Below are 15590 nucleotides of genomic sequence, written 5' to 3'. Positions count from 1 at the left end.
CACCCCAGCATTAAGGTGAGCTCTTTCTCACCTATCAACTCTTTGGTTAGTCCAAATCCTTTATACTCCATCAACTGGCCAAGAAAATTAGACAGATTTCTTTCTGTCCAGATGTCCAGGACTTCAGATGAATAATGGATTTTAATGGGGCTACAATTCTCCAATGGTGGCTGCAGCACAAAGTAAAGAACAAAGTCACAATACCAGCACATTTTACAATTGGCTCTTATTTTCTAGAGATAGCTATCAAAATGTGAGCAAAGGCAAAAGGGATTCTAATGCTCATTAAAAAGAGGAAAATAAAAAAAATCAAAGAGGGCATACTGGTCCAAATCTATTTCAGTCATATTATTCATTATTTCTGAAGTTAAGCCTTCAAACAGTTTAAAAGTCTATGCTAGTGCCATGTGAATGGAAAGTTATCTCTTATCCTAACTAAGCATGATAAAGGAGGAAGAAAAGGAAAGAGATGAAAGTGCCAGAAGATTTTTAGTGACGTAGTTTATCATTGCCATTGTTAACCCCTCAGTTACACCATATTCAGGCCTCTGACATGCTTTATGATGAGAGATTTGCCCAGAAATGTCAGATTTGTCTACTGTTTGCTGGAAAGAACATACTGGTGTCCCCCAACTTTCCTAACTCTCTTTGGGGAACTTGCCCAATTTTCTAAAATGCACTGAAGTACCATCTATGGATTTACTGAAAACCGCATCACAGATGTTTGCAGATTTTCATGTGAGTTTCAAAAGCCAGAATAACTTGGGTGCTCACCTGGCAGCATTTGCACGTCTCATGGGGTAACCTGGTGACTGGATGTTCGCTTCCCAATTTGTAAGGATGACATCCGTGCATTGTGACAACTCTGAGCTCATCTCCTTGGGATTTTTTAAGGCACTGCCAAGTTTTTGTCCTAGGAAGAGTAAGAATATAGAGCATAAAAATCAGCTTTATTATTAACTTTTATATGGTATTTCAGTGGGTACTAGGACAATTCCTAGATAACATATGACTCCCATTGAAAAGCATGTATCATGAATGAGAGCCAATTTGGAGTGCAAGAACCTTGAAATGCACATTTTAAAAGATAATCTGGAAAAAGGTGTGTTCGATTAGAGGACAAACCAATTAGGAAAGCTACTACATTCTTATTCTACCAGGCTAGACCTCATTTGTCATAATCCTACAAAACTCAAACTCACTTTAGGCTTGTTTCAAGCTTCAGAATTTACATAACAGCCAGTTTTATCCAGGCTACAGCTTAGGAAAGTTCTGTTCTCACTTATGTTTGGAGAACTTCTGTATGGAACAACTCCAGAAAGCCCATAAAGGCATCTTGAAAACTAGTACATTCTTGAAGCTTGGGTCAAGCAGGTAATTTTAGAGAGAAGTGGTTGTACAGCTTGACTGTACCTTGGACCCTGAGCATCAGGTATTCAACACTGCCATTACTCAGTCTCCACTGATAGGTACTTTCAGTTGTTGAGCATGCTAAATTGTTTTCAGGTTACTTTCTAGTTGTCTGGGTTTTCCAGCCTCTTTCTCCCTTGTCACATGATCGTGCTAAAGTTCTTGCTCATGCTGACATTAAAGCCCCAATCTATGTTTTAGGTTCCTCAATAAAAGTAATTCTGTTGAGAGACAGGCATCCAACAGCCTTCTGTTGCTCATGGGCTCTACAGCAGGAGAGGGAAGGAAAAGAAAAAAAAAAGAAAGAAAGAAAAAAGAAAACAGGCTTTTTCAGTATGTTAGCAAAGAAATAGACATAGGAATCTAGTTTAATATACCCAGCCTTGAAAAACTGCCAGCCATTACAAACGCTGTTACTTAGCAAGTCTGTGTGCTGGAGAATGCTCCAGAGAGCTATCAGACTCCTTTCAGGGAAAAGTTTGACTGATGATCCCATTTCTGACAGGATTTTCCTCTGTCTTGGATAGAAATAGTTGTGCTAGTTAAACTGTTATTCTCAGCTGTAATAGACATACTTTTAGAATTTTTTTGTGTGCTCTTATAAATAAGTTATTGGGGGAAGATAGCTGCAGAGTTCTCTAAGAGCTCCTTAGCACATCCTCTGTCTTTCTCCTCTCCTGTCCTTTCACTCCTAACTTAGAGTTAACTGGCATGTTAAACATTAGATTTGGTGGTGGGTTTTTGTTTGTTTACTTGTTTCTGTTGTTTGGTTTTTTTTTCTTAATGAAAAAAAAAAATATTCTTGTTCCATTACTCTAAAGGTCTTCATCTGGAAGCACCTGGTAACAAAAGGGTGTTCTTGTTCAAGTGTCAGGAAAAAACAGCTTATTTCCCTTATGTGAGAGTTATGATGATCATACACATAGCTCTCATCTACACCCAGAGAAAAGTTCAATAGGGCCTCTTCCCACGTGCATTAGCCATCACCACCAGTGTGATGTGGGAGGATGAAAGTCTACACAGAATACCTGTTATCCCAAAACTTTCTCCAAAGGCATCACTTCGTTTTGAAAATATTTGGAGAACACATACGTTAGAATTCACCCACAAGAATCCCAAAGGCTGATGGTGGATTTCTCCACCACACTTTGTCTACCAGGATGTCAGTGTGGATACCTACCCAGGAAAAATGTTTCTGTATACCTGGTTTATAACATCTGTAATCACAATACACTAAACCTATACAGAGAATTTTACTTAGCTGGATGATGTGCAGTCTGTGAGCAAGCCACACATGTAGACATACAGGCCTTCAGAAACCTAAATTTTTGGGTAAAGAAAATTAGAGCTCTCAATTTCATTTTATTTTAGCTTTCTTTAATGCTGTGGATTGTGTTCATTGAGATGTTGTCTCAGTGATGGGATTGCACCTCAGCAGGCTCAGGGTGAAGAACACCATAGGTTTTGCCAAGGAGATAATTTTTTTTTTTTAATAAAGAGCCACACTCTTGTTTCCCAGAGACTAATGCTTCAGTGTCATCTATTCCAGCTCCAAGAGGCAAATAATACCTACATCTCACTTCGATGTCTCTGAGTGTATGGAGGAAGGGAGGTTGACTTTGAACAAGAAGCTGCCTGTACAGGAGGTCACAAGGCACAGAATCACAGAATATCAGGGATTGGAAGGGACCTTGAAAGATCATCTAGTCCAATCCCCCTGGCCGGAGCAGGAACACCTAGATGAGCCTACACAGGAATGTGTCCAGGTGGGTTTTGAATGTCTCCAGAGTAGGAGACTCCACAACCCCCCTGGGCAGCCTGTTCCAGTGTTCTGTCACCCTCACTGAGAAGTTTCTTCTCAAATTTAAGTTGTCCATAAGGATTTTCCCAATTACCACAGCTTATTTCTTCATATATTGAGAGGGCTGTTCTCTTACTGAGTCAACGCAACACACTGACACAGGGATTACGATCTTCAGCCAAGTTTACGGCCTGGGCTCTAAATCTTAACTGAAGGTTGCCACACATCGGATCCATGCATCTGGTGCTGAAAACCCTTTCTGAAGGTGGCCCAGGTGAGAGTGAGAAATTTCTAATACTGAGTGTCCTCAGCTGGACCATTTGTTGCTACCTAGCACTAATCTTCCTTGCTGGCTCTCTTCATAAATCCCAAGAAACTCTTCTTGGCAGTTCAGTGATGATGTTATTGACAGATGCTTTACTATAATACTTGCCATGCCCTTCACAGTATCCAAGAGCACTCTGTGCTTCCCACCTATGCTGATGAGGAGGGAATGGAGATAAATCCCCGGGGCTCTTCTAACTCCACACCTGATGCACATTCTGTTGATGAATGTGTACTTGAGTTATAAAAGTGTTAAGAAAAGACAGTGAGAGCTTTCTACAAAAACTGCCAGTTCTGCCTGTGATTAAAGATAGTCTAGCAGGTCAATAAGGTTAGTGCAAAATGGCTTTCCAATATCTAGAGGTTTTTTCATTGTTGTTGTGATGAGTTTTTTGTTTGGTTGGTTGTTTTTTGTTTGGTTGGTTTTGAAGCCTATTTTCCCCTTTCCCCAGTATTACCGAACGTGCTGGAAGTCTGAATATCCTGATTTCATTGGCAAGAGCACAGCTACAGCAGGTCCACTGGAAAGGTCAAAATGAATGCATCTGATAAAAAGCTTAATCCAACATCGGGTATGTATATATATACATATATATATATCTTTAAAGCCCATTTCTGTCAGTTGAATAATTTCTTAGGGTCCAGCATGCAGGCTGGTACAAGCCTGCAGTTCTCAATGTGCAGGACCACAAGGCAGTCCTGTCGCCTTTGCCTTGGAGAGCCAGGCAGCAGACACAAGCCAGGCAGCAAAAACGAGTGAGCTGCCAGGCCTTAAAGGAGAGCAGACCTGCTTGCAAATTTGCTCTGAGCTGTGCTTTGAATTAATGCCTGAAAAACAGATAAACAAATACCAGGCTGGTCAAGTACCAAATCTAACATGCCTACCAACCTCAGATGCTCACTTATTACTAAGGAAGAAATGCAATTATGTTGTTTTTTTTTTTTAATTGATCTGGTGACCAGCCCTTGACAAGAGTTCTGAAATATTTTGCTTTTGTCTATGCACTTTCTGGTTCTCCAGAAACACAGGAGGAGAGCAGGCTTAGCCTGTAGCTGTATGCACACACAGGGCAGTCAGATTCGACACTTGTTAAATAAGAGGCCAAATCAACAGGGAAATATTTGGAAGCATCTAAGTGGTTATAACTGAGCAGGAGGAGTGAAAACAAGATCACTAATGAGAATTGCATGTCCCTTTAGTACCAACCATAATAGGGTTCTCTGCCTCCCAGGGCAGCAATTTTTAAAGTTGTACCCTCTGTAGAGCAGCTTAAATTCTGTTTAAGTGTGCTTCCACCCACACCAACATTTATGAGCTTTCTGCACAGATTGGATGCTGACACCACACAGTGTCTCTGCCTACCTGCATGGGATGCTGAGACCACAAACGGGGAAAGCTGAGCCCTTCAGCTGGCTAGAAATTTTCCATATCCAGAAGGGAGATGAGGAACATTTGCCTCCTGGGGAAGGTGTGGTGGTGTGAATGGCATTGCACAGCAGCAGCAACTGTCTGAGGGCACACACAGGGAAGCATGATGAAGCTTACCCCACCATGGAGCAGAGTTTGGCCAGGCTGAGTTATGGGGAAAGTACCCTTCCTCCAGGAGAATGACCTTTAAAATAGATAGATAGATATATAAATAGATAGGTAAATAAAAAAATAAATAAGCTTTTTTATAAAGCAAAAACCAACCCAAAAATCTAAAACCTCTTCCACCAGTTTAGGTTTAAAAAAAAGCACAATGAGTTAATCCCACAGCTTTGCACAAAGACAAAGCAAGGGTCCTGCAGGTATTCAGCACTGCTGGAGGATGGGGACCCTGTGCTGGCATGGGGGGACAGCACGAAAGGGCAGTGCAGGTGTGGGTAGAATGGTCTGGAAGTGGGTAAAGCCCAGCAGGCTGAGCCACAAGAGCTTGTCTCTAGGTTCATTTTTAAAACTGTTTAATGCATTCAGGATGACACCCCAGTTCAGGTCATTACAGCACCATGCACTTGCCATGACTTGGAGCTCATCCAACAATGAGTGGCTCGGCTGAGATAAGCCCTCTCCAGTGCAGGCAAGAGCCTCACATGTATTTCCAGTCCCTACAAACCATCCCTGGAGCTGCTGTGTTAATGAAGCCCTCACAGTTGCTGGCTGTGCTGCACTTGCCTGAGGAGAAAAAGCATCCCCACCTCCTGTTGCTTATTACTTCAGGGGACCTATTTTTATTTCAGTGGCGTGATGTCTTGGAGCACCAGCAAGGATGCCAGTGGGAAGAGGAGGAAAGCGCATGCTGCATGCCAACAGCCCAGCTGCAGCACAAGTCTGCAAGCAGAGCCAGTAGCACATCCCGTCCTGAGCAGGTTGCTTGTTAAAGCTGTGAGCAACCGCATTCTGCGATTAGTTGCCAAAGCAAGTGTCACCAATAATTCAGGGGTACTTCAGCCTTTTCATCAGTCTTCCTCCAATAGTGTCACAATATTAGATGTGGAGAAACATTTGAATGTTTAATAGGCAGGAGGAGGCACGACAGCAGGACAGGGCTGTTTGCTATGCTTTAAAAACAGCAGCAAGCTGACAAAGCACCTCACCCAAAATCGCAGCTCTGGTTGTGCTAAGTACATGCGTAAGAGATTAAGTAACTGTCCGTGCCCTGGGAAACATAGCCTAAAACATGGACGACTGAAAACAAAACAAAAAACCAGCAACAACAGAAAACCACACACACAAAAGCCCAAATACCTCATTCCAAGAATAGTAAGGGAGAGAAAGAGCAGATGAAGCAATATTCCCACGTGCACCCAAACCTGCAGCATCAGGATTAATGGACCACTGGCTTCCCCACAAGAGGAGGCCATTGCTTCTCGCTGCAACAGTGTCTTTCTTCTCTTGGGTCTGCTCACCAGCCTCCCTCCCTCTCCCTGTGTACACACACACATGCTCTTTCCAGGACAAAATCCAGAGAGCTGTGTCCACTTACATCAAGATGTTAGGAGACTCAGACTTGTTACTAGGCTCTACATACAGCTGCTTCTGAACAGAACAAGCTCCACCACCTTCTGCAAACCAAGCGCTGCAGCCTCTGGCACACATCAGCTCCACACACACAGTTCTACAGTCACCCTGCATGCGCATCTACCCCAATAGCTTTGTGGGCAGCTTCTCTGGCTGCTCCTGTGCTGAGGTCTCCAGTTTACTTCCCAGCAGCATGCTCTGTTTAGCATCTGAGCAGAGGCACAGAGTGCTTGGAGACAGTTCAATATTATACAAAACTCAGGAAGAGTCAGCACAGCCAAGCACTTTCCTCAATGAGAAGGCAATCATATGAAAGACAGATGAAAGAGTCAATGGTCAGTATTTGGCTCAAAGAGCCCTCAGGGCTCTGAACCTTTTGTATGGTGCCATATGTAAAAGCTGTATGCAATTCTACAGCCTCCACCTCTGAGAAAGATTTACAGCTACAGAGCAGAGCAATTCCCTGCATAAACTGCCTGACCTACAGTAAATCCATTAAAGCCATTACAGCCTTCAAAGAATCAGTGGTCGGGAGCCAGTTGTGTCAGATCCAAGGGTATGGAAGATCTCCAGCCAGGTCTCAGCTTATCTGTGGGGATGGTCTGGCTACCATACAAGTGATTACTTGTTCTGTTAACTGGTTTTAGTTTAGAAGAAAGTTCTCACTTAGTCAGCACCTGTACTAACATTTCTGTTAGGTCAATGTGGGACTATGAATGGTGCCACAAGGGAGGAAGACTGGCAGCTGCAGCACAAAGCAGCAGAGTCCAAGTGCTCATCTGACCCAAGAGTAAAGGATTATCCACAACGTGCTCTTTTCTTTAATATATACTTTAATTTCCTGCTCATAACTGCAGCACGCTTTATTCTGAATACAGGAAAAAAAAAAAAAAAAGAAGAAAAAAAGGAAGAGGAGAGGAGGAGAGGAGGAGAGGAGGAGAGGAGGAGAGGAGGAGAGGAGGAGAGGAGGAGAGGAGGAGAGGAGGAGAGGAGGAGAGGAGGAGAGGAGGAGAGGAGGAGAGGAGGAGAGGAGGAGAGGAGGAGAGGAGGAGAGGAGGAGAGGAGGAGAGGAGGAGAGGAGGAGAGGAGGAGAGGAGGAGAGGAGGAGAGGAGGAGAGGAGGAGAGGAGGAGAGGAGGAGAGGAGGAGAGGAGGAGAGGAGGAGAGGAGGAGAGGAGGAGAGGAGGAGAGGAGGAGAGGAGGAGAGGAGGAGAGGAGGAGAGGAGGAGAGGAGGAGAGGAGGAGAGGAGGAGAGGAGGAGAGGAGGAGAGGAGGAGAGGAGGAGAGGAGGAGAGGAGGAGAGGAGGAGAGGAGGAGAGGAGGAGAGGAGGAGAGGAGGAGAGGAGGAGAGGAGGAGAGGAGGAGAGGAGGAGAGGAGGAGAGGAGGAGAGGAGGAGAGGAGGAGAAGAAGAGAGGAGGAGAGGAGGAGAAGAAGAGAGGAGGAGAAGAAGAGAGGAGGAGAAGAAGAGAGGAGGAGAAGAAGAGAGGAGAAAAAATATTCCTCTTAGCCAAATCACAGAATCACAGAATGTCGGGGATTGGAAGGGACCTCAAAAGATCATCTAGTCCAATCCCCTTGCTGGGGCAGGAACACCTGGATGAGGTTACACAGGAAGATGTCCAGCCGGGTTCTGAATGTCTCCAGAGAAGGAGACTCCACAACCCCCCTGGGCAGCCTATTCCAGTGCTCTGGCACCCTCACTGAGAAGAAGTTCCTTCTCAAATTTAAGTGGAATGTCTTGTGTTCCAGTCTTAACCCATTACCCCTTTTTCTATCATTGGTTGTCACTGAGAAGAGCCTGGCTCCATCCTCATGACACTCACCCTTTATATATTAATAAAAATTAATGAGGTCACCCCTCAGTCTTCTCCAAACTAAAGAGACCCAGCTCCCTCAGTCTTTCCTCATAAGGGAGGTTCTCCACTCCCTTCATCATCTTTGTTGCCCTGCACTGGACTCTCTCCAGCAGTTCTGTCCTTCTGGAACTGAGGGGCCCAGAACTGGACACAATATTCCAGATGTGGTCTCACCAGGGTAGAGTAGAGGGGAAGGAGAACCTCTCTGGACCTACTAACTACCCCCCTTCTAATACAACCCAGGATGCCATTGGCCTTCCTGGCCACAAGGGCACAGTGCTGGCTCATGGTCATCCTGCTGTCCACCAGGACCCCCAGGTCCCTTTCCCCTACACTGCTCTCTAATAGGTCATTCCCCAACTTATACTGGAAGTCCTCCATTTTCTGCTGGCAGCAACAGGATAAAATATAGGATGTGCAGAAACATGAAAACTCCGTCCAAGATTAGCTTTTTCCTCTTTCTTAGGAAATGCTGTAGTACAATCACAGCTGTTCACTAAACAATTACATACTTGGCTGTACATGTACACATGCAGGGAAGGAGGAGGGATAAAGCTCTGGAAGACAAAGGTTTTACATCAGCAGCTTCCCAGTGCAACTACTTTGAGCCAAAGTGAAATATTTCTCCAGAATTAGATTCAGTTTATTTAACATGGAAAAGGAGGCTTGAAGCTATCTGGTGGCTGTTTGAAATCTCTCAAATCCCATCAGATTAAATGAGCTGATGCAGTGGATTTCTTCATTTGCCAATGAAACCATAAAGCCAAAATCACCTTGTCCTGAGTAACCTCAGCAGGAGAGGAACTTCCGGGAAAGAAGAAGAGAGAGAACCAGTGCAGAGAAGCAGTATGGCAATGCCGGGTTCACATGGAGCACCTCAAACAGGTTTGCTCCCCTCATTTCTCTGCGTGAGAAAACCCCTAGTTTAAGAATAGGGGCCTCTTCCTTTTGTAAGATACCATCACTTTCATGCAATCAGTCGTTATGCACTAGCATATGTTATTCTTTCTCTAGCATTTTTCTGGCAAAATTTATCCTGCAGACTTATGAATGTGGTGCTAATTATATCTAGGTACACACACAACTTCAGTTTACAGCATTGTCCCAAGCTATTCTGCCCAAAAGCATGGGGCTGGTAGGCATTTTCAGAAGCAGCCACGTTTTACTGAGAAAAGTACCTGCCCAAAGATTATATTCTATTTGAGAACCGGAAGTGTTAAATACAAGACTTATGCTTCTGAAACTCCCGTTCTAATTTATAGTTAGCATTGTTTGGGGTGAAGGCATGAGAAAGAAGAGGAAGCAGAAACTTTCTGCAGGACATCACCTGGATTTTTAGTTCTTCCTGTTATGTTGCCTCAAAAAGTCTGCCAGACAAAATCTCAGTGCACTTGGGGTATTTTTTACAAAGGGGTTATATTCAGGGCTCATCTCACTTAGAGAAAACTCACCTTTTATCATCAGTCTTATCCAGTCTAGGAAAATCTTCTCCCTTGAACAGACCACTGGTTTCTTCAGATTGAAAAGCGTGAATAGTTCATTTTCCTTGCTGCAAGCCAAAGGACAACCAGAACCACCCCAGGAACCAAAAGTAAAGGATTCACAGTTATCTCATTTAGCCCCCATACTGCTGCAGCTAAGAAGAGAGCTGTCACAGGTCAGATTTGCCCAAGAAAAATCCTCTGTGCAAGAACAGGGCTGCTGCTGATGCAACTCAGCCCTAGCCTGCAATGAAGAGACTGATTTAAAGTCTTGCTTATCAACATGGAGTGAGGACTGAGAACAGGCTGCAGACAGCAAATGACTGAGTAGTGCTCTTTAGTCTTACACATAATTTATGAGTCTGCCATAAGATTGTGATATTAAGCAGAACCTACTTTCTAATTTGACAGTGCCTCAGTCAGAATTACTTGCCTTTTATTTACTCAATTGTTCTTACTCACTTGCCTTGTGATTTCAAGGAAGTTAGTTCTTGAACAGTGCTCTGAATACAAGAGTTTTACAAAACCAATAGAAGTCTTCATAGTTTATCTTGACAAAAGAGTACTATGAAAGGATTGCCAAGATACAATGGGAAGTGTCTTCACTCGAGTAAGAGATGGGACTCAAGAAATGCAAGGGAAGAACAACCTCTCCTCCACAGGTCTCACTAAAATTACAGTCCAGAGAAATATTACTAATCTCTGTTGTTCCATTTCCAAGCAATACTGCACATCACCTATATCTCCCGTACTGATTGACACCATCTATTGCTCTTACAAGCACCATCCACTCCAGAAACAGCAAGGTGTCGGAACTATTAACTGCCTCTTGCCATGTACGGCTCTGCCCTCTGTCCTTCTCAGTCCCTTCCCTCAGAAAGTCCACCAAGATCCATATGTAGACACCTTCAAGAGTGCTCACCTTTAGTTTTACCTCACCTGACAGGAGTCCTGGCCTCCCACAGAAACAAAGCCAGCACAGAATATCCTGGCTGTGATCCTTCCAGGTAAATGAAGTAGTAATTTCTCTCATAGATTTCATTCTCAAGTACAGGTACTTGTCTGCTGCAACTGCCTAGCTGGGCTCCCATCTGCTTGGGAAATAAATTCAAGGTTAGGTCTGGGCACAAGAATAAAAGACGAGATGAAAGTGTCTGTTTTGCTTATAATAGGCAAACAGGCAAAATCAGAAGAGCCACCTTCTTTGATGATTCACCATTTAGACACAGTGAAGAGGAAGATAATGTGTTTCCGCTGTTGGGCAGACACACTGGGCTCAGTAGTGTTGTATTCTAGAGGGGTGTCTCAGTGCACAAGGGCAATGCCAGAGTCATAGCTCAGCATGGAGGCTGAGGGGAGACCTTATGGCTCTCTACAACTACCTGAAAGGAGGTTGTAGGGAGGTGGATGTTGGTCTCATATCTGAAGTAGCAAGTGATAGGATGAGAGGAAATGGCCTCAGGTTACACCAGGGGAAGTTTAGATTGGACACTTGGAAAAATTCCTTCACAGAAAGGGTTGCCAGGCATTGGAACAGGCTGCCGAGGGACATGGTGGAGTCACCATCCCTGGAGATGTTTAAGAGACATGTAGATGAAGTTCTTAGGGACATGGCTTAGTGCCAGTGTTAGGTTAGTGGTTGGACTAAATTATCTTGAAGGTCTTTTCCAATCCAAATGATTCTATGATTCCATGGAGTGGCGATTTATCGTGGTGGTTTTCACCTGTGACCAGGGCAGAAAAGGACCAAACAGCACTCTAAAGTGCATCCTGAAAGCATACGTGTAAAGGAAGAGGGTAAAAATCCCACAAGCAATGACCAAGCTCAAAATAAGCCATAAAAAGAAACAAACAAGGTGCAAGAACTTTTAAGACAAACCCCCCACTTCTCAATTTTTCAGTTGAGAATATTGCTAGGATGGATTATGTAGACCTCCTGAGCTTAGAGTGAAGGCTGACTGCTTGATTGTGCAAACACAAGTCACTAAGCTTTTACAGAAGACTAGTGTGAGTCATTTGTGCTTCTTTTCCACATGTTATTTCTCCCCTCTCCTCATTAGGAAGAAAGAATCAGCAGGCTTTTTATAGACAGATATATTGCTCAGCACCAAGAGAGTAAGTTGCTGTGGACACTCAGTCATATCTGCTAGATTTTAAGACTTTTTACTGCTAGTAGTAAGAACCAGATATAAAACATAATTCTATAAACTGGAAGTTAGCTGAATGAGACCAGAGTCACTAGATTTCCTTTCTCATTCCTCAACCTGTGTTGCATATCAGTCGTCTTGCCTTGCTGTCAACACTGTTTTATCTGTGCATATAGATGTATTTTGAGAAATAGTGTAGTGGCAAATACACACAAGTCAAAATTTTTAATGGTATTGCATGGTTTTTACCTGTTCTGTTGACTCTCTCATGGCTCTGTCATGTTCTTCTGCTGTCACAGTCCAGTGCAAGAGTATATTGGATCTGTATAATTAAAGCAAACATATTGGAGCTACTTACAGTCAGCCACACAGCTTCCTTATTCAGCAGTCATACATCCCTTCTGGCTCTTCTTTAATTAGTCAGTTATTCCCAGGACTGCTGAGCAAGATCTGCTCACCACAACAAATATGTTGCGTCAGTTCTGGTTTTGCTACAGCTCTGATAGTAGATAGTCCAATTAACTTTAATGGATCTCCTACAAGCAAGACCAACCTGCTGCCTTGTCTAAAATCAGTGATTGCAGATGAAGGGCAGAAGGAAGGTTTTGTAGAGGACACGAAGGTGTGAATGTAATTTATAGCTCTCCAGCTGTTTGCACCCCTGCCTGGAGGAGGAGGGGGAGTGCAGAGCATGGGGAAAGGAGCTGAGGTGGCCTTGGGATGCTTTGGTCACACTCACAGCTACACAGAGCGTGTGGCTTTCAGCAGCTATATAGGGTGATGACACTGGTGGTCTCCAAGGAGCTTCAGGGCAGCATGCCATGGCCAACAGTGAGGGCAGGTGTTCTCAGTCCCACTAACATGCTTGAACAACCACTGGAAGGTAAATGGGGGAAGGCCACAGGTGTCTGCAAGAGAGCACTTCAGAAAGCAAATGAGGCTCAGGCACTGAAAGCAGGTCTCTCCCATCCTCTGCCCTGTGTCCCCACTCCCAATAGGAAGTGCATGCAACCAGAACAGAGAGGACATACCATGCATATGGAGAATGAGAAATGGGACACCTGCCTATCACTTTTCATCCATGCAAGAAGCGTGCAAGGATGGACCTGAGGTCAGAAATTATCTGCCTCGCTGTATAATCCTCTTATATGTCAGAAGAAAGCTCCTCAGCCTAGATCAGCTGAGTAGAATTTTATTTCTTTGCCTAAGGGGACATCTTTCAGAGGCAACATCAGTGTAGTAGTTAATCCTGAATCTTCTCTTCCTGCCTCCATTACAAGAGAGGAAATAAGAGTTAACTCTGACTTGGGTCAATTGCTCTGGCTTGTCCCCTCAAAAGAAGTCCCCGCTCTGGAACGGAAACGTTATTCATCACCTCCAACAGCAGCTGGCACATATTAATGAAAGTAGAAAGCAACGATAGCAAACTAGCCTCCAGCATCAAGAATCTATGATGAGATTTCAAGGGGAATATCAGACTGACAGGATTAGCAAGGTTGCTTGTTTCAGGTAACAGAGGTTAGCCATCCCATTTCTCAGTGAGAAGAAAAAAAAAATCATCTCCCTTACTCAGGGAATGGAGCTTTGCCACAAGCAGCTATTCTGTTTTAAAGTTACTTTGACAGAATGCAGCAGGATTAACCTAAAAAATAAGATCATGTATCTAAGAATAGCTGCAGATGATGCAGACATTGTTAGACACAGCAAGCATCTCTCTGCTAACCTGAATGAACAAAAGCAAGCCGGGCTCTGAACCTTCTGAAGCTGTTCTCACTATCTCTCTCAAAATGTACCAGCATGGTGTTCCCTGGACTCAGCAATGATTTGGGAGTCGAGAATCCACAGAGATTAGCTGAGGGAATGAACAAGAAGATGTATTTCTAAGGTGAGAAGTGTCATCCTGTAACCACTCGCGGCTTTAGCTAATCTAGGTTTCTAAAAAAACCCACAGCCCTAGAGTCTTGGTGACTTTCTGATTGAAATGAGAACTTTTGCAGAAGAGGCACCTGCAAAATGATGTTAATCAGTGACATGAGCCGGCAATGTGCGCTTGCAGCCCAGAAAGCAAATCGTATCTTGGGCTGCATTAAAGGAGCATGGCCAGCAGGCTGAGGGAGGTGATTGTGCTCCTCTGCTCTGGTGAGACCCCACCTGGAGTTCTGTGTCCAGCTTTGGAGCCCTCAGTGCAGGAAAGACATGGAGCTGTTGGAGAGGGGCCAGAGGAGGCCACCAAGATGATGAGAGAGCTGGAACAGCTCTGCTCTGAGAACAGGCTGAGAGAGTTGGGGTTGTTCAGCCTGGAGAAGAGAGGCTCCAGGAAGACCTTATTGCAACCTTTCAGTACTTAAAAGCGGCCTATAAGAAAGATGGGGACAGACTTTTTAGCAGGTCCTGCTACAACAGGACAAGGGGTGATGTTTTTAAACTAAAGGAGGGGAGAGTCAGACTAGACACGAGGAAGATTTTTTTTTTTTACATTGAGGGTGGTGAAACCCTGGCCCAGGTTGCCCAGAGAGGTGGTAGATGCCCCATCCCTGGAGACATTCAAGGCCGGGCTGGACAGGGCTCTGAGCAACCTGATCACCTGATCTGGTTGAAGATGTCCCTGCTCATGGCAGGGGGTTGGACTAGATGACTTTTAAAGGTCCCTTCCAGTTCAAACTATTCTATAATTAGTAAGCAATAACAGCCAGAGTTAATCTACTACAGTTATGCTACAGGTACACAAAAGCAATCCTAATTTTCTCATTGTGGAATTACAAGTAATCTTCAACAGTGTGAATGGCATTCATTGCACAAACCCCCGACACTTGAGAATTGCATTTGCCAGCGTTGAGGGGTTCAAGCAAAGTCTTTCTTGAATGGCTTACATGTACAGGTTGAAGACCTATAGAGCATCTGCTAGACTTTTCTTCATATTGAGAGTATTCAGTTTGCACAACATCTGGAAGTCCCATAACTGCAGCTGGATAGAAAGCTTGTGCTTTATTCCAGAGGAACTTTCCTGTAAGGATCTGAATTTCTGATGGCAAAGCTGTACTGGAAAGCATCAAGTGAAACATTCTGGGATGCTGAAAGCTCTCCCCTGAAAGATTCCAGATCCAAATTTGTTAGCCTTCTTCCCCCCACTTAAATACTCATTTCCAATGCAAACCAGATTCCTTTTCAACGGAAATGTAGTGTTAATACTTATGCAGCATTTGGCAAACACATGCAACTAAATTACCACCACAAAATAGATGGTGAAAAAATAGCAGCAGTTTGGCAAAGATGACTTGTCAATGGTGAACCCAGGACAGTTCAAGCCTCTTTCCCAGCTTATTTGCTGTGAAGAAAAGAGCACCAGACCCTCATCACTCTACTCTGTCTTTTCGTTGACATACAGGCCTGTAAAGAGGTAGCCAGAATACAATTCAAATATCTTCACTTCTGAGCACTAGTTTGCTGTTCACCTTAAGAACAGATACCAAGCTCTGCTGAAGTGAGTGTGGTGCCTGGCAGCTCTTTATTTAAAAAAAAAGCTGGTGCATTACAACATGCTTTCATTTTGTCCAGGTAGGAGGAACGTCT

The 15590-nt window shown here is 44.1% G+C and overlaps 1 protein-coding gene across 1 annotated transcript in view; it reads right to left on the bottom strand.

Moving 5' to 3' along the window:
* OVCH1 (ovochymase 1) overlaps nt 1-15590 on the bottom strand; it is a 45932-nt gene that overhangs the window by 11875 nt on the left and 18467 nt on the right. The window contains 19 exon segments of the mRNA XM_065051063.1: nt 32-127; nt 130-170; nt 775-913; nt 1414-1472; nt 2991-3045; nt 3542-3655; nt 3658-3770; nt 3994-4018; nt 9844-10002; nt 10818-10889; nt 10892-10935; nt 10937-10991; nt 11093-11154; nt 11156-11222; nt 11341-11441; nt 12259-12342; nt 12760-12928; nt 13225-13320; nt 13744-13872. Of these exon segments, the coding sequence (XP_064907135.1) occupies nt 32-127; nt 130-170; nt 775-913; nt 1414-1472; nt 2991-3045; nt 3542-3655; nt 3658-3770; nt 3994-4018; nt 9844-10002; nt 10818-10889; nt 10892-10935; nt 10937-10991; nt 11093-11154; nt 11156-11222; nt 11341-11441; nt 12259-12342; nt 12760-12928; nt 13225-13320; nt 13744-13872 (1680 nt within the window).

The sequence above is a fragment of the Columba livia genome, chromosome 1 (assembly GCF_036013475.1).
Source record: "Columba livia isolate bColLiv1 breed racing homer chromosome 1, bColLiv1.pat.W.v2, whole genome shotgun sequence".
In the NCBI taxonomy this organism is placed as follows: domain Eukaryota; kingdom Metazoa; phylum Chordata; class Aves; order Columbiformes; family Columbidae; genus Columba; species Columba livia.
This window is presented reverse-complemented; position numbering and strand designations above follow the sequence as displayed.